The sequence below is a fragment of the Podarcis filfolensis genome (assembly GCF_964270895.1).
Source record: "Podarcis filfolensis genome assembly, chromosome: 16".
Classification (NCBI taxonomy): Eukaryota; Metazoa; Chordata; class Lepidosauria; order Squamata; family Lacertidae; genus Podarcis; species Podarcis filfolensis.
In genome coordinates this window covers 32,733,390-32,756,609 of record NC_139620.1, presented here as the reverse complement: position 1 = coordinate 32,756,609, position 23,220 = coordinate 32,733,390, and the positions used below count along the sequence as shown (strand labels likewise).

General features: G+C 44.7%; 1 protein-coding gene across 1 annotated transcript in view; it reads right to left on the bottom strand.

Annotated features, from left to right (window-relative positions):
* The window catches only part of GALNT9 (polypeptide N-acetylgalactosaminyltransferase 9), a 175,953-nt gene that overhangs the window by 115,740 nt on the left and 36,993 nt on the right, over positions 1 to 23,220 (bottom strand). Inside the window, exon 2 of the mRNA XM_083590220.1 lies at positions 17,121 to 17,301. Coding sequence (XP_083446346.1) covers positions 17,121 to 17,301 — 181 coding nt within the window. The remainder of the gene's footprint in view (positions 1 to 17,120; positions 17,302 to 23,220) is intronic.

Genomic DNA, 23,220 nt, shown 5'->3' with positions numbered 1-23,220 from the left:
TGCTTCTCCATATTCCAGTAGCTCTGACCTCTAGCTCTTAGTGGACTGCAGAAAAGAATAATTGTGTGTCACCCTCCAGACCTATCTTGGAGGAGACACATGGATTGCAGGGTCTGGGTCAGTTCATATGGCGAGAGGTGGTCCTTGAGGTATTGTGGTCCCGAGTTGTTTAGGGCTTTACAGGTCAAAACCAGCACTTTGAATTGGGCCCAGAAATTAATTGGCAGCCAGTGCAGTCGGACCAGAATCAGTGTAATATGCTCAAACAGTCTAACCCCGTGAGCAACCTGGCCGCCAAATTCTACAGCAGCTGAAGTTTCCGAACTGTTTTCACTACATCAATTAAATATACACTTTTTTAAAGGCAACGTGCTGCTGCCTGCCTGCTCCCACACTATGGTTCCCAAACAGAAATTCAAAACTATGTGTGAACCAATAGATAACTTTTGAAAGAAGCATTTCTTTTCTCTTTTCCTAATGCATAGAAGAAGCTTCAAATCAGTGACCCGGGTAGGATCTGAATGGCAAATCACAACTGGAAGGTATTTATTAAAACTGTGAGTTAGGGCTGCTATCTTTGAAGTAAAGCTAAGAATCAAAAAATAGCACCTTCAAACCAGCTGTAGTAGTTAAAATTGCAGCATATTGGCGTTGTCTTAAGCTGGCCAGCAGAGAGATGCCTTGCTGAATGTAAACACACCACAGTCTGCTTTTAAATTTGGTATCAGCAATTGCTGGTTTCAAGTACCGCAGTGCTGAAACCTATCTTACAATTTCTCAAAAAAGGTGTATTCCTTGCTGAAATGGCTTCGATTCTTCTTCACACTCTCACAGACTTTTAGAACGTATTTAGAATTTTAGTGGGTGAAGCAAAGCTTGCTTTCTGGTTGTGAGGTGGTTTTGGGTGTTGTGTGTAGGTTTCCATTTCTATTCAGCCAGGGTGTCTAATCTGTGGCATTCCCTCCAACATTTATCTGATGAAAATAGGGAAGTCTTAAGGAAAAGCAGGACATTCCAGGATCAAATCAGAAACCAGGACAGCTTCTGTAAATCCAGGACTGTCCCTGGAAAAAGGGACACTTGGAGGGTCTGACTGTAGCCTTCCAGATGTTGTAGAGAATCCAACATCCAGCAGCCTCAACCAATGCTCAGAGATGGTGGGAGTTGTACTCCAACTGCATATGGAGGTCCAAGGGCTAGCGACCCCTGCATTCATCATTTCAACACCACTCTGACACCTCCCTGGCTATTTGCACTTCCTGATCTGGCAGCCCCATGGCTTAAGCTATCTACCGATGACTTCCCCCGAGCTCTATCCAAAGCCTGGGAAACAAGGGAGTCTGGCTTCCCAGTGCATGAGATCAGTGTGCTCACTCATCTTGTTTTTAAGGGACGTTCTTCCTCCTAGCTTTGTTGATTTGTTAAAAAGTAAAAATATTTTACATGCGAAGGCAGCAATGAACAGATTTCCACCATCCTGTACTTAAGGGAATACCCAGCTGAGGATATGGTGAGGTTTCATGGAAGGGCTTGAACCTATAAAGTCTGCAGAACACAGACCACCAGAGAGATGTTTTGTAGTATGAAATAAAGGTGACTGAAAAACACCTCTTAGCTACCCTGAAAGTAAGGCACAACCAGTGCTCTTGTGTGTGTGGTGGTGGTGGTATATTTTTGCTTCCCAGGGCAGTCATTTTGTGCTGGCGTCCGCGACACTTTTATCAAGACATGAGTACTGGCACCTCATTTCTTTTGTTTACCAAAAAGAGCTGGGAACAACATGAGCCTTCACACCACTCATGAGAATGTCACCAAAATTTTGTCCGACTATCTTCTCATGGAAGTTCTTTTCTCACTAAGCAATGGAAAATGTAGGAGACAATTTGGACACAGTGCTGCTTTCAAGATGGAAAACCAAACCAAACCCACAACCCCAAGCAGTGTATCAAATGGGTCACCCTTACTTCCCCACCATGGCCTGACTGTTGCCATCTAAACTATGTATATGGATGCGTGGTACTCTGCTAGATTCACAGGGACATTGTGTTATGTCTGTTCTTGATGGTAGACCTGACTGTAGTCTTTATAATGAGAATCTTCAGGAAGCAATCTTGCTGAGAGCCTCTAAGGGCTATAAAGTAGGGTGCAAACCATCCTGTGATCATCAGGAGAAAGGCAGTACACTGGTACCTCGGGTTACAGACGCTTCAGGTTACAGATGCTTCAGGTTACAGGCTCCACTAACCCAGAAATAGTACCTCAGGTTAAGAACTTTGCTTCAGGATGAGAACAGAAATTGTGTGGCGACAGCGGGAGGCCCCATTAGCTAAAGTGGTACCTCAGGTTAAGAACAGTTTCAGGTTAAGAACGGACCTCCAGAACGAATTAAGTTCATAACCCGAGGTACCACTATATAGAAATTTAATAAATAATAAGAAGAGATAAATAACTATTAAGAGCCATTCCTCTAGACATGGTTACAGTATACATAGATGAGTGCCGCAACCCCATAGTTGCCTTTGACTGGACTTAGCTGTCTTTATACACCCCCCCACAGCCCAAGAGCTGAGATAAAGCCAGATAGACTCTGACAGCTCCTGATTATTTCACAAATGCATTGACTACTACAGAGTCCATTTGGTTGTTAACAATCTCCTCTGAACACTTATCTCTAGCGACAATGCCTAGGTTTGCAATTATCTGGTTCAGTCTACAAATTTGTCCAACTCATAATGCTTCTCTGCATTGCAGACTGAGAAGGGATGGGTGGCTCAGTCTATTTCCAGTCAGTGTCAATTTCACATGTGATCAGTCTTAAGTCGACTGCATCTTGGGTTTTTCCCTCCTCCACCACCTCCTTTTAAAAAGAGATCGCATTCAAAATTGCATTTAAATTATACATGTTTTATATGCATTTTGTATGCATTGCACATGTATCACCCCCCCCCAAAAAACATACATTTTTGTAGGCTTTCCAATGCATTTTTCGGGCCAGATGGCCCAAACCAGATGCTTTATCAGGGTATGGAAGCATTTTATTGTCTGAGCCTCCTTCTCAATCAGCCAGTCCTTGATGGTTGTGAACCTTCTGAGAAGAGACATTGCCCAGTGCTACAGTATTCGATTTGTATGCAGAAGGTCCCAGGTCCATCCACAGCTGCTGCATTCTAGATTAGTTGCAGTTTCCAAGTCACCTTCAAAGGTAGCCCCATGCAGAGTGCATTGCAGTAGTCCAAGTGGGAGATAACCAGAGCATGTACCACTCTGGCAAGATGGTGTGCAGGCAGGTAGGGTCTCAGCTGGTGTACCAGACGGTGCTGGTAGACAGTTGCCCTGGACACACACCAGCACTCCCTGAATTCAGGCAGGCACTCCCTGAATTTCCTCCTTTAATTGTTCCTTGTTTTAATTGGTATACTTATTTTATTGCATATTTTAATTATGTATGTTTTTGTAGTGCTTTGATAGGATCATTTTATTTCTGTTTTAAACATGGATGGTTTTTATAATTTTATAATTCAACAGTTGAGGGAGTTGGATATGTTTAGCCTGGAAAATAGGAGACTGGGAGGAGATATGATAGCCATCTTCAAACATCAAACCAATGGATTCAAGAAAGGAGATTCTCACTGAACATCAGTAAGAACTTTCTGACAGTAAAAGCTGTTCAACCATGGAATGGTCTCCCTCAGAAGGTTGTGGACTCTCCTTCCTTGGGGGTTTTTAAGCAGAGGCTGGATGGTCATCTGCCCTGGATGATTTAACTAAGATTCCTGCATTGTTGGAAGTTGGACTAGATGACTCCCAGGTTTCCTTCCAATGCTGCGATTCTATAATTTTATATCAGTAAGCCATTTAGAAGACATTTTGGCATGTAAGCTATATATAAACTAATAAATGATAAATAATATATATGCTGATCCATCCCTAATTGTAAATATACCCATCTTACTCTGAATCAAGCTGATAGAATTTCACCCACTGCATGCTAAACAACTGGCCAGTTAGGAGAGGGCGTCTTACATGTCCCCAATGGCAACAAAGAGTCCTACTTGATCTCTTAAGTAGCTCCTTCATTGTTATTTTTTTATATAGCCAAGGACTCTTTTCAGTAGTTTGTGGGACAGGATCTCTAAGGGCACGCTTGCTTGCTACCTTGGCATAAATTAAAGCTAATTGAAGCTGCAGGGTACAATAGCAAACGCCTTCATGCATGCAGGCATTTTTAAGACTAATATAAAGAGCCATTTCCCAGCTGATAATTATAGCAGGCACTTAAAATAACATTTGCATTTTAAATTTCATCTCTGTTACCTGAGAAAATTAAAAAGCCATTCTCTGGCCATTAGTGTTGTCCAGTAATGCCCTTCATAACAAGGCAGACCAAGAATAGATTATGATGATGTATGAACTTCATCCAGCTTTCCCGAAAAATAGAAGATGTTCTGAAATACAGTCTCCCTTCAGTCAATTACAGCAAGGCCTGAGGTGAATTCTGATGACAGGGATGACGTGGTAGTCAGAAGTTTGCAGCACACTGCCTGTAGCATCTGGGGGGAGTCAGCTATCTGTAGACTCCAATTAGGTGGTTAAACCTGATGGCTACCTATGCCTCTGCAGGAGGAGCCAAAGTATGAATGGTTCAAAAGCTTATTTTGAATATTTCATTTGTAAGTTAAATAAAACTCCCCTGAATAAGGGTTAAATATGACAAATATTTCATACCCATCTTTATTCGCTACTCTTTTAATAACTGCATCTCCCTCCCTCCCTTGACGAGCTGAAGAATGCCATCAACTCAAGACAGGATGGAATCCCAACAGAAGCGCTGAAAGCTGGATTCAATTCCTCCCTCGTGTCACACCTCCACAGCCTCCTCTTGCAGTGTTGGCAACAAGGATTCATGCCACAAGACATGTGTAACACCAGCATTGTGATCGTCTACAAGAACAAAGGTGACAGTCATGACCAAGGGTAGACAACCTAAGGCCCAGGGGCCGGATGCGGCCCAATCGCCTTCTCAGTCCGGCCTGTGGATGGTCCGGGAATCAGTGTGTTTTTACATGAGTAGAATGTGTCCTTTTATTTAAAATGCATCTCTGGGTTATTTGTGGGGCATAGGAATTTGTTCATTTCCCCCCCCCCAAAAAAAAATAGTCCAGCCCACCACATGGTCTGAGGGATGGTGGACCGGCCCATGGCTGAAAAGGGTTGCTGTCCACTGGTCATGACTGGGACAACTACCATGGAATCTCCCTGCTGAGTACTGTGGGGAAAGCCTTTGCCTATGTAGTTCTCAACAGATTACAGTCACTCCCTGACAGGGTCTATCTCAACTCACAATGTGGCTTTAGAGCTCAGCCAACATGTTCTTCTCACTGTGTCAGCTGCAGGAGAAATGCCAAGAGCAGAGGTGCCCCTTGTACGCTGACCTGACAAAGGCCTTTGACCTCATCAGTCAAAACGGACTCTTCACTCTGCTCAATATGATAGGATGCCCTCCTAAGCTCCACAAAATGATCACGTCCTTCCATGAAAACATGTATGGCACCATCAAGTGTGCCCATCCTTGTACACCTTCCTTATAAAGAGCAGCATGAAGCAGGGCTATGTTCTTATCCCTACTCTCTTTGGTATATGTTTTGCTCTTGTGCTCTCATATGCCTTCAGCTCAACTGAAGATGGTGTGTACACCCATTCAAGGAGTGACAGAGGTCTGTTCAACCTGGCATGTCTCCACACCAAGACCAAAGTTTGGTTGGAGATGTTGCTTGCAGATGACACAGCCTTGACAGCACACACCTACAGAGTCTAATAAACCATTTTACTCAAGCCTACATGGAGTTTGGCCTGATGAAGAACAACATCCTGGGTCAGGACATTGTCAGCATACTACACATCTTCTCTTCTCCAGGCAAAACATACCCATGTCCCTCAACAGGCCTCATAAAACTTGGTTCCCAGACCCTTTATCTTATTGGTTGCCCTCCTCTGCACACATTCCAGTTTGTCTATATTGACAGTGTATCTCTGGGATTGAACACAGATCTCCTAACCCTACCTAGAGATGCCAGAGAGTGAATCTAGGGCCTTCTCCATGCAAAGCAGATGCTCTACCAGTGAGTTCTGTCCCCTCCCCTCCTACCTGCAGGGCCCTTAACAGATAGTGGTACTAGTTGTATAGTCATACCTCATGTTACGTTTGCTTCATGTTACGTTTTTTCAGGTTGTGTCCCGCGGCGACCCAGAAGTACTGGAAAGGGTTACTTCCGGGTTTCGCTGCTCACACATGTGCAGTAGTGCTAAATCCCGCTTCGCGCATGCACACAACTGCCAAATCATGCCACGCACCTGCTCAGATACGGCACTTCAAGTTGCGGGCTTTTCATGTTGCGAATGGGCCTCCGGAATGGATCCCGTTTGCAACCAGAGGTACCACTGTACTGCTTTAAGCTATAGGGTCCCAACAAAGGTCCATTCTGTCATCTATGCTATTCAACACAGCATAGGTTCTCTACTCGTTACATGCACAATTAATGTTTGGTTATCACAAATTCACAGCAAAATAGGTCTTTTTATTGCTATTAGCAATAATGTTTAAATGGAGCCTTCAGTTCAGTGGTGGTTGCAAGAGAGGCCTGTTGTCTTCTGCCCTGCTTGTGAGCTTCCTGGAGGCATCCGACTGGTCACACTGGAAAGCAGGGTACTAGGCTACATAGCTAGATTGATCTGATCCAGCAGGGCATTTCCTATGTTACCCATGAAGCCCCTTTTGTAGTAATAGAACTAACAGTAGTAAAAGCAGCAGCAACAACTTATATCAAAACTGAAGGTGACATAAAATAACGACCAAAGAGAGAAAGGCAGCTAGCTGACTTGTGGCAGGTGGAACCAAATCCTGTGACGATTAAAGGAAACAGCTTGAAGGTGAGGATGGGCTAAGGAATTTAGCCTAATAGGGATGTACTTATCGAAAAATTACAGAGGGGATGGAAATGGAATTCATAGCCAGCCACATCCTATTACCTCGATCATCCTTTGATGTGGCACAGTGGAGCATAACAATAACATGACAGTTTCAAAATTTACAGGAGAGCCTTTTCTCTTTCTGGAACTGATAGGGGACAACAGTCAGAAATGTTCACGAAAGAACCACAATAAGCTGAGCTATAAAATACCACCATATTTGCGGTACCCAGGAAGCGGTCAATGGCTCAGAATCAAGATTGTATCGTCCATTTTTACTCCATTCTTCTTCCAGGGAGCTCAGGAGGACACCATACCCATTTCTATCCTCATAACACTTCTGTGAGTTTAGCTAGGCTAAAAGAATATGACTCACCCAAACTTCATAGCTGGTTTGGCCCTTAAAATGGGTCTTCTTAGTCCCTAGCCCAACACTCCCAAACTTCCCCAACCTGATGCTCTCCAGATGATTTGGGCTCCATGTCCCATCATCCCTACTCGGCATGGCCAAAAATCACAATGATGGTTGCTCTACTCCAAAACATCTGGAGGACATCCAGTTGGGGAAAGAGGCCCTCAACCACGGGTTGCCACCCTGGCATCCTCCATGAAATGGTTTAGTCCCAGGAAGTCTTATCACCTGATTACTCCATGAGAAGAGAATGACTCTTTCGTCTCTTCTCATTGCTACCCTGCTACATTCCCAAGGAATTTATCATTGTTTATCCAAGATTTCATAGCCAACCATTCAAATCATTATGGGATTGCACCCTTCTGTCATTTCCTACCCCCTGGTCTTTCACTTAGTTTTTTTCTTTTTAAATTTACGCTTTCATATACAATTAACATCATCAACTTAACACTGATGAAGCAGTAGACTCTCAAAGAATTTGCACACTAGAATTTGCAAGCTAAATCTTGGCTGTGCAAATTTCCTGGGACAGCTGTCAGTTTAATATGGCCTTATACATTTGTTGATTTGGCTTTCCTTTTTAAAATAACATTTTATTGGCTGAAAGGCTTCTGCAGGATGAAAATCGACCACAGGTAGCCTCTTGCTTTCTGTTATCAAATGCATGTGATGCAATAGGTTCATCTCAAGTTGGAATTAATGCTTATGGCTCACAAGACCTCTCCATAACTTTCTGCCTATGGCACTTGCAAGTTAAGTAAAAGAAAACTAGTAGCCTGCTAGGCTATGGTGTGTTGTGTGTGTAGAAAATTTTGTGCTCGTTACTATTCAAAGCTTGTTTTGAAAGAAAAACTGAAATAAATGCACCTTCTATTTCACTTGTTTTATTTCACTTATTTTTTAAAAGCACCTATATACTGCTTAATATTTCAAAAATCTCTAAGCTGTGCAACCAGTGCTTTTTTTCCTAAAAAAATGTTTAGGGGTACTCTCATTTTCCTACTCATATTGAAATACTGCCCCTAAATGAGGCCAAACTTAGATTGACAAAATGTTTAGAGGTATGTGTACCGCTGCGCCCCCCAGAACAAAAGCACTGGGTGCAACTGTCTAAAAACAAGCAATATGTCATGAAACAAAAATCCTAGAAATCTAGAAACCACTAACATGGCAATATAAAAATGACACAAAAGCGTATAAGAACGAATGAAACAGAAATTCAAAGATGTAAAACAGGGTGCAGTCTTATGGGTCAAGGAAAGCCTGGACAGAAAGGAAAGTCTTCACAAGATGTCTGAAGCTGCTGATGGTTGCTCCTTCATCTACAGCAGAGGGCAAAGCATCTCACAGTACAGACATCAGCAGAAAATGCCTTTATCTGAGCCGCTGCCCTATGATACTCTGCAGGGCACAGTGCCACAAGTAGAATTTCCCCAGATGATGCAAGTCTTGTTCCAATCACTCCCTGCGTGCAGGGCAACTTTGCCTGGAGGTATAGAGGCTCGGAGGGTGGGAAAGAGGAGGAGTTATCTTTCCCCACCATCTTTTTGTGAGATACCATCTCCTGAAATATCAAGAGAGGGAAGGAGGGGCTAAGGCCTTTAAAGGTCTCATCTGTCAAGGTTGCTGCTTCCAGCCTCAGCGTCTCCTTATAGGGCTTTTAAAAATTATTATTAACTACATTTCTGAGTGACTATCCACCATCCTGGCTGTGCTTCAACATGGGGACAGGGCAGGTGAAACATATTGATAATTTCCATGTGATAATTTCCATGTGAAAGGGTCAGGGGTCCCTTTACCTTTACCTTTTTGGCAATGAGGAAGTGGGTCACCCTATTGGGGGGGGGAGCCCTGGTATTTGGTCACCTGGGGCTATTGCTCAGCCCAAGACATTTTGCAGCTTGAGGCAAAGGACAAAATCTCACCCATTCCACATAGACTGGGCTGGCTGCTGAATACTACTTCAGTACTAGCGCTGGGGCACTGTACTGCCCCTGAGGGAGACCAGCAGACTAGTTATAAAGGTGGAATAGGTGGTGCACGAGACACAGCTCTCTTCTCCAACAGAAGGGTATGGTCAAGGAGCTAAAACCTGAGGCAGTTGCCTCACTCTACCTGATGGTAGGGCTGGCCCTGCCTGGGTTTGCACTGGGAGTCCAAGCAAGCAAGTCCAGACACCCCCATTTCAGCTGCCATGCTTTCTTGAGCAGGGGCAGGAGAAATGGTAGCATATTTTTAGAGAGAACGGCATGATGAACTATTTCAGTGCTCCTTGGTTTTCCCCGGCAGCTTGAACCTGACATATCCTTAAACCTACACTCATTAGAGCCGACAGCAACCAGCATTTGCTCAAACAATTCATAGATGTGACGGAACTGTTTCAACGAGGCAGCAAGGTGCAGGGCTCTGGAGCATTTGAATGTAGCAGAGGCTTACAGATATAGAGATAAGGTCACTAATTTTTACAGTTCTATTTAATTTCAGTTTGCTCATTCTGTTATCCCAAGGGCTGCGGTTAATAATCAGGATCTACACCACATACGTTTGTGGTATAATTAAACTTGCTGCTTAATTAGAAAACTAGGCTAGGGCTAAACAAAGGGGAATCAATAATGTATCTAATGGGGAAAGAGAGCAAGAGAGAGAGAAACTGTTGGGGTGGCATCAAAATTAGCTCAGAGCTAATGGTACATATCTAGCAGGACTTCTGAATTAATCATGGGACATTGAGAAACAAAGCTCCACCTGTGTCAAGGCCAGCTTTTGCATCTTGTAAGCTAACTACTGGGTTACAGTGACCCACCTCTGATGGATGCAGCTGCTGAGGAAACTGGTTAGAACCAGTTAGAAGGGAAGGACTCCTCAAGAATTAGGCAGGTGTCATTGTGTTGCCTCCTCACAACCAGTGGCGGCCGGTGCTCATTAGGACTGGTAGGGCAGAAAGCAGGGAAGCCACGGAAAGGTGGAGCTGGAACCAATGACAGGAAGAGCCAGCTAATTCCAGATTTCCCCACTCCACCCTATTTCCTGATGGATTAGACAAGGGCAACACCTCAGTGCCATCTGCGCTATACATTTAAAGCAGTGTCCTAACATTTGAAACAGTCATGGCTTCCCCACAAGAATCCTGGGAGCTATGGTTTATTAAGGGTGCTGAGCGTTTGTTAGGAGACACACACACACACACATGCCATTCCACTCACAGAACCACAGTTCCCAACCTCTAGGAACCCTAGGAAATGTAGCTCTATGAAGGGAATAGGGATTTCCTAAGCACTCTCAGCAACCTTAGCCAACTACAATCCCCAAGGTTCTTTGGGGAAAGCCATGGCTGTTCAAAGTGTTATGACCCTGCTTTAAATGTATAAAGGTAAAGGAACCCCTGACCATTCTCCTGCCAACCTAGCAGTTCGAAAGCAGGTCAAAGTGCAAGTAGGTACCACTCTGGTGGGAAGGTAAACGGCATTTCCGTGTGCTGCTCTGGTTCGCCAGAAGCTGCATAGTCATGTTGGCCACATGACCCGGAAGCTGTACGCCGGCTTCCTTCTGCCAATAAAGCGAGATGAGCGCCGCAACCCCAGAGTCAGTCACGACTGGACCTAATGGTCAGGGGTCCCTTTCCTTTACCTTACCCCAGTGGCGTAGCATGGGTTGTCAGCACCCGGGGCAAGGCAAGTAATTTGCGCCCCCTAACCCGTGGATTTTAGCACTCGAGGTAGGGGCAGAGAGCTGCGAGTGCGAGCGCCCCCCAGATGTTGCGCCCAGTGCGGCCGGCCCCCCTGCAGCCCCCCCCCGCTACGCCACTGCCTTACCCCTGACCATTAGGTCCAGTCGTGAACTACTCTGGGGTTGCGGCGCTCATCTCACTCTATAGGCCAAGGGAGCCGGCGTTTGTCCACAGACAGTTTTCGGGTCATGTGGCCAGCATGACTAAGCCGCTTCTGGCAAACCAGAGCAGTGCACAGAAACTCTGTTTACCTTCCCGCTGGAGCAGTTTACCTATTTATCTACTTGCACTTTGATGTGCTTTCGAACTGCTAGGTTGGCAGGAGCAGGGAGCAACGGGAGCTTACCCCGTTGCGGGGATTCGAACCACGACCTTCTGATCGGCAAGCCCTAGGCTCTGTGGTTTAGACCACAGCGCCACCCACTTCCCTTTTGCTTTAAATGTATAGTGCAGATGAAAGCTGACAGCCAGTGCCTGGGGTGGCTGCAAGTAAGCCCTGTGCCAGCTTCAGTTTTCTGTGGATTCCTAGGTAACGTGGGCCTCCTTTGTAAACAGGCTGCATTTGAAGATGAGCCGTAGCTCAGTGGTAGAGCATTTGCCCTGCATGCAGGAGGTCCCAGGTTCAAATCCCCGGCATCTCCAGGTACGTCTGGGAATATCCCCTGCCCAGGACCTTGGAGAACTGATGCCTGCTAGTGTGGACAGTACTGACCTAGACATGCCAATGGCCACAATCAGAATAAGGCAGTTTCCTTTCTTCCTAAGGCACATATCCTTGCCACGCTCACCATTGCCCATTATGTGCTCTCTGGACTGGATCAGCCCAGGCAAATGGAAGCTGCTTCCTCGTCTCATTGCTGCTTGTCACTGCTTGCAAACTTGGAGTAGGCAGGTGAAGAAGGAGCTAAAGCAGGGTATTCTTTAGTGCAGTGGTGTCCAAACTTTTTTCAAAGAGGGCCAGATTTGATGAAGTGAAGAGCCATGGGGGCCGACAGAAGGTCATACCAAAGTTAATGACCTTTCTTTAGGATTGAAGTTGGTTACATTCCTTTCCAGATAGGGCCACATGCCAGTGGTGGGTGGAGCTAGAGACAAAAATGTGCAGGGCAACAGAGGCACTCTGCAGCAGGGTAATTTCTAAACCAACCACTCCTCTTTATCCTCAGTCCAGACAAGTAAGAGGAGTTATTGGAGTTCAATGGCACATTCTAGCCAGACAAAAACACTATGGGGAGCAGGACTGCTGAGGGCTGTGGCCTGTGGGGGGTGAAATATTCTTTTGCTAGAGTTCCAACAGGCAGACTTAGAGGCCCATTGGGCTGTATTCTGCCCCAGGGTCTCTGGTTAACAATAGTAAGAATACAGTGCTACCTCAGGTTACATATGCTTCAGGTTACAGACGCTTCAGGTTACAGACACCGCTAACCCAGATATAGTACCTCGGGTTAAGAACTTTGCTTCAGGATGAGAACAGAAATCGTGCTCTGGCGGCACAGCAGCAGGAGGCCCCATTAGCTAAATGTTCAGGTTAAGAACAGTTTCAGGTTAAGAACGGACCTCCAGAACAAATTAAGTACTTAACCCGAGGTACCACTGAAATAATAATAATCCAAAATTGATGGGGATTGTAATTCAAATGGTGTGCATGTGTGCTGTGTCTTGTGATTATGTGGGGCAGGGCTTACGCCCCCCCCTCCATATTTTATTCAATTTGGCACTCTTGTGCTGAAGCATGGGCTTTGGCAAATGCACAACAATATCAGCCCCTGAATTTAATCCTCCACTAGCCTTGACAGCAATGTTCACTAACCTGGAGTCCTCCAAATATTGTGGGCTACAACTAGGGCTGCCATATTTCAAAAAGTGAAAATTCAGACATATGGCAACCCAACAGCAACTCCAATCAGCCCCAGCCAGCATCATGGTGTGATGCTAAGGCTGATGGAAGTTGTAGCCTGCAACAGCCATGCTAGCTGGGCTGCCTTGCAATTTAAGCATGCTATCTGCTCAGGCAGCATCTTAAAAAGTAGAGACATCACCTTGCCAACAAAGGTCCGTATAGTTAAAGCTATGGTTTTCCCAGTAGTGATGTATGGAAGTGACAGCTGGTCCATAAAGAAGGCTGATCGCCAAAGAATTGATGCTTTTGAATTATGGTGCTGGAGGAGACTCTTGAGAGTCCCATGGACTGCAAGAAGATCAAACCTATACATTCTTAAGGAGCCCTGAGTGCTCACTGGAAGGACAGATCTTGAAGCTGCGGCTCCAATACTTTGGCCACCTCATGAGAAGAGAAGACTCCCTGGAAAAGACCCTGATGTTGGAAAAGATGGAGGGCACAAGGAGAAGGGGACAACAGAGGGCAAGATGGTTGGATGGTGTTCTCGAAGCTACCAGCATGAGTTTGACCAAACTGCGGGAGGCAGTGGAAGACAGAAGTGCCTGGCGTGCTCTGGTCCATGGGGTCACGAAGGGTCGGACACGACTAAACGACTAAACAACAACAACCTGCTCAGATTTTGACATGCTGCCTTTTTCTTTCTGGCTACCTGCAGCTGGAGTGATCTCTCCAGAAAGACTTGTCGAGCATGCTTTATTTAAACTTTTTCTCTCCCCACTTAATAAGGCTCTTTATTTAAACTTTCAGCTGTGCTGAAAAAACCCAAAGGTTTTTTTGGGGGGGAGGAATTATTATTAGAAATTAATTAAGTATTCTTTTCAGTCCTGCCTATGGAGAGCAGTTTAGCAGTGTCGCATTCCTTGGGCTGCATTAAGACGTTTACCGATTGTTATTCTGATGACAGGGGAGGAAGGACATCTCCTTTGGAGGATATTGGAAGGATCTCCTTTGGAGGATTTTGAAAGCCACTTAATGAAGGAAGTCCTTAAATGGTGTCAGCGTTAAACACAGTTTGCCATACTGGTCAAAGAAGAGATGCATGAAAAATGTGGCACTTTGGTATAAGTTAGTTTATCAATGCATGTGCAAGGCAGTCATGGAGAAAATCCCATAAAAAATTAGTATAGTTAAAGGGCCCTAAAGTCACATCCATGCTATACATTTAAGGCACCCTTATGTCCTTACCCCACATTTGCATACTGGACTGCTTTGATCTGCAGAACTGGCACTTACAGCTTCAGAGAGCCTTCTTGGCAGTGGCACCCTCCCTGTGGAACGCCCTCCCATCAGACGTCAAGGAGATAAAGAACTACACAACTTTTAGAAGACATATGAAGGCAGCCCTGTATCTGGAAGTTTTTAATGTACAGTGGTACCTCGGGTTAAGAACTTAATTCATTCTGGAGGTCCATTCTTAACCTGAAATTGTTCTTAACCTGAATACCACTTTAGCTAATGGGGCCTCCTGCTGCCGCATGATTTCTGTTCTCATCCTGAAGCAAAGTTCTTAACCCAAGGTACGAGTCTGTAAACTGAAGTCTGTAACCTGTAGTACAAGTACCCCTGTACAACATTTTACTAGGGTTTTATATGTGCTGTAAGCTCCCAGAGTGGCTGGGGAAACCTAGTCAGATGTGTGGGGGTATTATATTATTATTATTATTATTATTATTGAATAGGACGTCCCTATATTCATCAGATAAACATTCTGGTATGCTGTTTTAACATCAGGCAGCAACTGCTAGAATTTTTTCTTTGTTTAGACCAGTGGTTCCCAATTAGCTAAGTACTGCAGAACCCCTGTTTTTCAAAAGCCAAGCTGTGGACCCCCTACTTTTGAAAAATATATATGATATGTCTATGGTGATTTTTGTTATGTGAATAGTGCCGTGGACTCCCTGGGTGTGTTATGTGGACCCCCTGGGGTCCTTGGCTCACCAATTGGGAACCATCGGTTTAGACAATTCTACCCAAACATGTAGACTGTTGAAGTATGTTCTAATTTGCTGGTTTTATTTTTTTATGTTTTAAATAGTTGTTTTTGACTGTTTCTACTGATAATATTAAGGGACGCGGGTGGCACTGTGGGTTAAACCACAGAGCCTAGGACTTGCCGATCAGAAGGTCGTGGTTCAAATCACTGCAACAGGGTGAGCTCCTGTTGCTTGGTCCCTGCTCCTGCCAACCTAGCAGTTTGAAAGCACGTCAAAGTGCAAGTAGATAAATAGGAACCACTCTGGCGGGAAGGTAAACAGTGTTTCTGTGCACTGCTCTGGTTCGCCAGAAGTGGCTTAGTCATGCTGGCCGCATGACCCGGAAGCTGTACGCTGGCTCCCTCGGCCAATAAAGCGAGATGAGCACCGCAATCCCAGAGTCGGTCACGACTGGACCTAATGGTCTCATTACCTTTACCTTTACTGATAATATTATTGTTTTATTCTCTTGGGGGTGTTTTTTTAAACAATCAAGCAGAATATATATTTTTTGAAATAAATCATTAAGATAAAAGTCACTTTAACAGTTATGGCTTACCCCCAAAGAATTCTGGGAAATATAGTTGATTGAGGATGCTGAGCTTTGTTAGGAGACCCTATTCCCTCGAGAGAGCTACAATTCCCAGAGCAGATTAATGACCAATCCCTCTTCCCAGGGAACTTTAGGAATTGTAGCTCTCGGAGAATGAATAAGGATCTCTTAACAATGCTCAGCATTCTTACCAAAATACAGCTCCCAGGATTTCTTTTGTGGGAAGCCATGATTCCGAAAGTAGTATTGGAGTGCTTTCAATGCATAATGTGGATGTAGCCTTACTTTAAAGCAAAAAGCCAAAGTTGGCTTGAATAAAGATCCTGGCTATAGAGTTCTTTCGTTATATTTCTTTTCTCAGAAGTACAATTAAAGATGAGTCATTTGATCCTCCCAACCTCCAGCCCACATATGTCTCAGGGTTAGATACAAATGTTTTTTAAAAGGAATCTGAACAAATTGAAACTGACAAGGCTCTCCTGCTACCTTGTCAGTTTCAGTGGAGAAGCAGACCATCATCCCAAGCCAGCCAGCTGCCCAGCATCACCCTTCCCTCAGCCAATCAGACGAGATAAAAGAGCTTCTCATTTCCAAAAGGCCATGTGTGCATATATGCCACCAATGTGTACAGCAGGACCGAGAGATTCTCATTCCTTCATTTCCTTCTGTTCCAGCAGTTTTTCAGAAGTTAAAAAAAAAAAATCAACATTTTTTATAAAGGCTGCTATTCAGCCAGGTTTTCCTGGACACCATTTTCTATGGACAAATCCTGGATATGTCCAGGAAATTCTGGATGTATGGCAGCCCTAACTGAGGGGACAGGAGAATTACACTCTCCAGGCCTACATTCAGGTTAGCTTCCCACAACCCTCACCTGGTCTTGGAAGACAGGAGAGAAGAGCAAAAGAACAAAAGAAGAGCCCTACTGGGTTAGAGCTAATGCCTATCTAGTTCAGCATTCTGTTTCCCACTGCAGCCAACCAGATCCTTTGAGGAACCCTATAGGCAGGACATGGGTGCAATAGCCCCTTCCTACTGTTATTTCCTAGCATCTGGTAGTAGGAGACATGCTGCCTTTCATATTAGTTATCATTTGAGAAGACTGAATTTCCAAATGGTGACACACACAGGTAAGTTACCAGTAGACATCTGGTTCAGGTTTCCATTGTCCTATAACCTGACCTTTCTAGTTGCTTAGCTAGTTGGACATCATCTGCTAGCTTCAAGAATGGCCAAATTAGAGCCACCCAGATATTGTTGGACTACAACTCCCATCATCTCTGATCATTGGCCATGCTGGTTGGGGCTGATGGGAGCTGGAGTCTAATAATATGAGGAGGGCATCATCTAGGCCAGTGTTTCCCAACCTTTGGTCTACAGCTCTTTTTGGACTACAACTCCCATCATCCCTAGCGATCAAGATCAGTGGTCAGGGGTGATGGGAATTGTAGTCTGAAAACAGCTAGAGACCAAAGGTTGGGAAACATTGATCTAGGCTACCTTTACACTAAAACTTAGACAAACCTTTAGGAGCTTTCCAATGTGAGTAAAGAAAACAGAATCATGTCCACTAATAAAAGTGTACTTACTTTTTTGGTCTGTAGTCAGGAATAGACCTGTCCAGTGAAATCCGATCACTTAGCTGGGCATTATAACCATATTCTTCATACTTTGTTTCAGATTCATGACTATCGTCTCTCAGGGTAGCAGCCATCCCCCCTTGGCCCAAGCCTCCAGGGCCTTCAACTAATCCCATTGGCTTGGCTAGACCTGCAGAGAAGATATAAGCAATCATTAGATACATCTTAGTTAACACGGATCCCAGTAGTTCCTAAACATCTTGGCAGATTTTTTGTTTTAATCTTCTGAATGAAGATTTAACTCTTTTCTCACTTTTATACCTGGGGGAAAGGGTTATTCCCCACCCCTCTTTGAAATACTTCATCTTTTCAGTCAGCCTATGGCATAAAACACTCAAAATTTACAGGATAAAGATGTGCTAAGAAAATAAATATTATATTAGCAATTCACAGATCTGGGTAAAGTTTCTGAAAACCCTGTGAAAGTACTTCAAGGTTGGATTCACTGACATGAATGAGTGATCCTACACTTTGGTGGAACCACAATTCATCAAGATTTCTTTTCACCTCCTTTCAGAAGATACATATGAAGTGAAATATGTGGCAAAATGTGCATGCACAGTGCTTTATGCATTGCGGTTTTTAAAACGAAGATAACCCAAAAGAATGTGGCTGCAGTGAACATGATCCAATGAAATCTAATGGTATGCTTTCTTTAAGATAGGCCCAAAAGGATTCATGAAATGACTTATTGTTGTATAACAGGGAAGGGGGAAACTTTGGGTCTCACAGACCAGATCCTTATCTCTCCCTAGCCCCCATGGGTCTATCTGGACAGGTAGGTGGGTGAAATAAACTCAGTGGAGAGGTTATCTTGTGTTTATTTCAACTCATAGTATAAACAGTCAATCATCCTGTAGGAGTCAGTCAGTGGTGCCCCGCCCAGATCCCAGGCTATATATACTTTATTGACACCATCAGCCACACCTGATAGGCTAATTCAAACTCCCCTCCTGGAATCGGATTGGACAGCTCCTACGGGCCAATCAAATTACTGAGAGCCAGTGTGATGTAGTGGTTAAGAGCGGTAGTCACGTAATCTGGGGAACCGGGTTCGCGTCTCCGCTCCTCCACATGCAGCTGCTGGGTGACCTTGGGCCAGTCACACTTCTTTGAAGTCTCTCAGCCCCACTCACCTCACAGAGTGTTTGTTGTGGGGGAGGAAGGGAAAGGAGATTGTTAGCCGCTTTGAGACTCCTGAAGGGGAGTGAAAGGCGGGATATCAAATCCAAACTCTACTACATTCTAAAATCCTACCTGCCTATGGTTTTGTGATCCATGCTCAAGACATAACAGTGGGACAACCTATCTCTCAATATGATGTGAGATGATTGACAGTTGTTGTCCCATCCACCCATCTGGGTCTCTTGTGCAGTGCTTCCCAAGTGCCCAGCAGCTAGCTGATCAGAATCTGCAGCAAAGGACTCTTTGCCAGCTCTGTGCTAGACAGTGCCAAGCACAGGGCTGGCAAAATTACTGTCTGCAGGGATTGGCTGCATGATTTAGTTCCCCACATGGAACTTAGCTTTGCTGCCAAAGCAGCTCTGCCTAATGTCACATATGGTGGTTTGTGGTTTGGTGGTGGAAATGACCACACAGACCATATTGGGATCTATACTGGTCCAAAGTTGACCCTCAGGCTGTATGCCCCCCCTCCATATAATAATCATTTCCTGTATTTCGTTTAATGATTCCACCTACCCTAGAAACCTCGGGTTTTCTCACACGTCCACCATACATGCATAAAATTTGCTCTATTTTCCTCACATTTCTAGCATGCATAACAACTACTTAGCAAACATCTGTCAGGCTTTCTATAATAATGTTTTGGGGTTTTGTTGTGATTCTGTCCCCTTCATTTGAAGATCAATTTTTCATGATTTTGATTGTTACTGCTGTTCTTTTGTCATTTTTATCATAGGCTTCTAGTAAACTTTTTGATGATGCTTTGAGTACCTTTGATGGAAAAGTGACTCATAAATTGTAACATTAAATAGGAGGGAAACGAGACTGTCATATTTCTGTTTTGATTTACATTTGGAGCTATTGGCATGTGCCATTACGCAAAACAGAGAAATCCATTTTTATTTTATTTTTTGCATGTGAACAAATGGGATTTTAAAAGGTTTTGTAGGCAGATGATTTGCTATTGTTTACTAGTAGGCCCACATCTTCTAGATCAGATCCAATAAAATTGAACAATAGTGTTGGCGCATTTTCTAGCAATTTCCGACTCATTCGGAGGTTAGGAACCTCTGGCTTGGAAGCCATATTAGTTCCACTAGGCCTCCCCATTTGGCCTGTGAGACCATTTCAGTCAAGCCTGGACAGCCTGCTCTACCGCTGACATTGTATGTCCTGGTTCCCAGTTGTTCAAGAACAATAACTCAGATGAGGATGTTTCCATAGGCATTAACACTTACATCAGTGCAATACCTATGTGAATAGCTGGCTGGAGGGACAGCAGGCAACAGAGTTGATCCAAGGCACAGAAACACAAAGGCGTGGCACGGTGATCTAGCTTAGATGTTCATCCAACATGGGCACACCCCTTGGTATCCTATTTAAATGAATAGGTTCAGGGATGGGCTCAACTTAGTGCAGCAAGCGGTTCTGCTCCTTAGCCAAGCAATCTAATGCTCCCCATAGAAGGTGAATTCTGCTCCACCTTTTCACACCTCTTTTGGCACCTCTGGGGCTTAGGTGACAGGGGAGGTGTCTTTGCTGTCTGCAAGGCAGGCATGGCAGGTAGAACACCTACATCTGGAGAAGCAGGGGTGAGCAGTGCAATAGGCACCATGGAAATATCCGATATAGGTTCCAATGGCTGTGGGGAGGGAGGAAGGGCTCGTGGCTCTCAAAGCAGGGATGGTTGAGGTGAGAAAGCAGATTGAAGGAAGCCCCACACGCTTAGACCCTCCTCAAGATCTACACCCAACTGGAGTCCTCCCCCAGGTCTGTAGAAAACAACCCATCTATATCATCCTTCCTCTGACAACCCAGGACAGTGGGGCAGATAAAAATTAAATCTGGTTCAGTGCCAAAAGGGTGTTTGCGTGCGCTACTGATCAGCTGTTTGCCCGTGACTGCAAAGCTCCGTTCAAAGTAGTGTTTTCAAAAACAGCATTTTGAGTCAGGCTCTTGAAGATGTCTTCAGAAACCCCTTCCAAAATAGGGTCTGAAGAAGAAGAAGAAGAGTTTGGATTTTATATCCCGCCTTTCACTCCCTTTAAGGAGTCTCAGAGCGGCTAACATTCTCCTTTCCCTTCCTCCCTCACAACAAACACTGGCCCAAGGTCACCCAGCAGCTGCATGTGGAGGAGCGGAGATGCGAACCCGGTTCCCCAGATTACGAGACTACCGCTCTTAACCACTACACCACACTGGCTCTCAGTCTGGAGACTGCTGTGGGCAAATAAGGGTCACCTGGTATGATTGTGACCTCAGGTGATTGCCAGGTGGGTGGTTCTACTCTTCTGTCAAACTTGGCTTGGGAGTGTTGGGAGGAGGTATCAATCTGGCTTGATGGTTCCCCTGACCTTGGATTAATTGATTAAACACCAAATGTTCTTTCTGAGCCAGGACAAGCCTGATAAGCTGGACAGGAGGAGGGTGGGGAGGGAACATCTCCTGAAACTTTAGACCTCCTTGTTCAAGATTTTCTTGCCTTCCTCTGCAGTGCAATCCACACACAAACCTCTTTTCTCGCCTCCTTGCTATCCTGAGCTTAATACTATCATTTCTATTTTCTTCCCCTGGCTGGAAAAAAAAAGGCATTTTCTCTCTCTCGCTCTCATTTTAAAAAAATGCAGCCATACTCATGATGCACATTCTGGTTTCCTTGCATTACTTTCCTCATTTCTAGGAAATTGCCACTAGCCAGCCCTAATCCACTTGAACTGCACTGAAATGGCCTCTTTCCCTATGAAACATTGGAGCTTGCTTACAGCATCCATAATCAACTAGCCGGGGTTGTCGAGCGGGCACAAGCACCAGCCAGGCGCTTCTGTATTCTGTAACCAACACCAAAAGTGAGTATTGCTGATGGGAGAAGAACAATTAAAAAGAGATTTGATGCCTTCTCTTTCTCTTGCCCGCCGCCGCCACTACGACACAATTCAGAAAAGCCGCTAAACGTGAAGCTGTTGCCAGCAGTGATTCTGCATCACGGTGCTTTCAATTCAGCACATATTGCGAGGCAGTGCACAATAGTGCTTAGAAGAAAGGGGAACCTTTTCTCTGATAAGGACCACATTCTCTCCGGGATGATCTGTGAGGGGCCACTTGCTGGTGGGCCTAAACCCAGAAGTGGATGGGACCATCCTTGAAGTGGATGGACTGGAGCACAGAATGCTTTCTTAAATGCCCTCCAACATTTCTCCCACAAAAATAGGGACACCCCATTCCACAATGATAATTTTACTATTTATACCCCACACATCTTACTGGGTTGCCCCAGGCACTACGGGTAGCTTGCAACATATATAAAAACATAATAAAACATTGAACATTAAAAATCCTTCCATAGACAGGATTGCCTTCATACAGCTTGGAAGTCGAATAACTCCATACCGTCCAACATTTCTCCAATGAAAATAGGGACGTCCTCAGGAAAAGCAGGACATTCGGGGATCAAATCAGAAACCGGGACGGCTTCTCTAAATCAGGGACATCCCTGGAAAACAGGGACATTTGGAGGGTGTGTTCTTATGCCATGTCATACCATTGGTCCATCCAGCTTAGAACTGGAGGTGCTACAACAGCGGCAAAAGTTTTGATAGCACAAGGATGGAAGAATGAAGAAATCCCGACAAAAGAACAGTGGCAAGAGAAATTGATGAACTACGCAGAACTGGCCAAATTGACATACAAATTGCGAGACAAGGACAACTGTCACTTCAAGGAGGAATGGGAACTTTATACAAATTATTTAAAAATACAACAAAATGAACTGGACTCCTTGGCAGGTTTTGAATAAACATACACACATTTATTGTTGATAACATGAAGGACATATATGTAAAGATATATATAATTTTATAATATGCAGAGAAAATATGTGCAGCGAAATCAGGGAGTGGAGCTGAGGGAAGTCCATGGGGGGGGGAATTATGTAGGCAACTGTATGGTTTGATAATTTGTTATGTGGAAATTGAGCAATAAAAATATTTTTTAAAAAAGAACTGGAGGTGGGGATTCTTCAGGCTGCAAGCCAGATTTGGCACAGCACAGGTCCCAATCTGGCCCGCAAGGCTGTTTTCCCCCAAACCATACCCACCTGCCTGACCTCTGATGTCCTATGTGTGGCATAGTATGAGAAGTGGCTGGAACACACAAGCACAGCCAGTTTCTGCAGGAACCACTTATTCCCCAGTGTTTGGGAAGCTTTCTGCAGTGCTTCCCAAATGCTTGATAGACGGGCTGTTGTCACTTAGAAGCAATTTTAGTGCTGTAGTATGTGTCTCCTCCCCAGGCGAAATGCTGGATGCATTTTGAGATCAAAGAGAAGAAATGAAAAGCAGTATTAATAATAGCAGCAAAAGTTCTTGGGGTGGGGGTGTCACACACTTTGCAGGTGCACTGCTTCACTGATCAAGACTTGCATGTTCAGTTAGATTCACAGAATCATAGAGTCCTCCAGTGTTTCAGAGAAGGGGGTCATAGAATCCTAGAATTACAGAATTGTAGTCAGAAGGGTAATCTAGCACAGAATCACAGCTTGTGCTGGGCCCGGGGGTAACCCGTGAAACGCAGTCCAGGACCGGTCCAGAATCCAAAGGTTTCACTAGGAGTCAATTCAACAGGGCCAAGGCAAGACAAGAGGCAGGATACCAGGCAAGGACAGGTACAGGATCTCAGGCAGGATCTGGCATACAGCAATGTTGCTCCCACAACATTTTATCTTTGTCAGGGTAGCGGTCGGTCCTGATCCCCCGGCGACTCACCTCCCTGTTTTGCCCAAAGGCAAGCACTCCTCCTGCAAGTACTCAGGTCTCTCCTTCTCTCAGACCTTGGTCTCTGCAGCTCGGGAGACAATGGTGAGTGACTA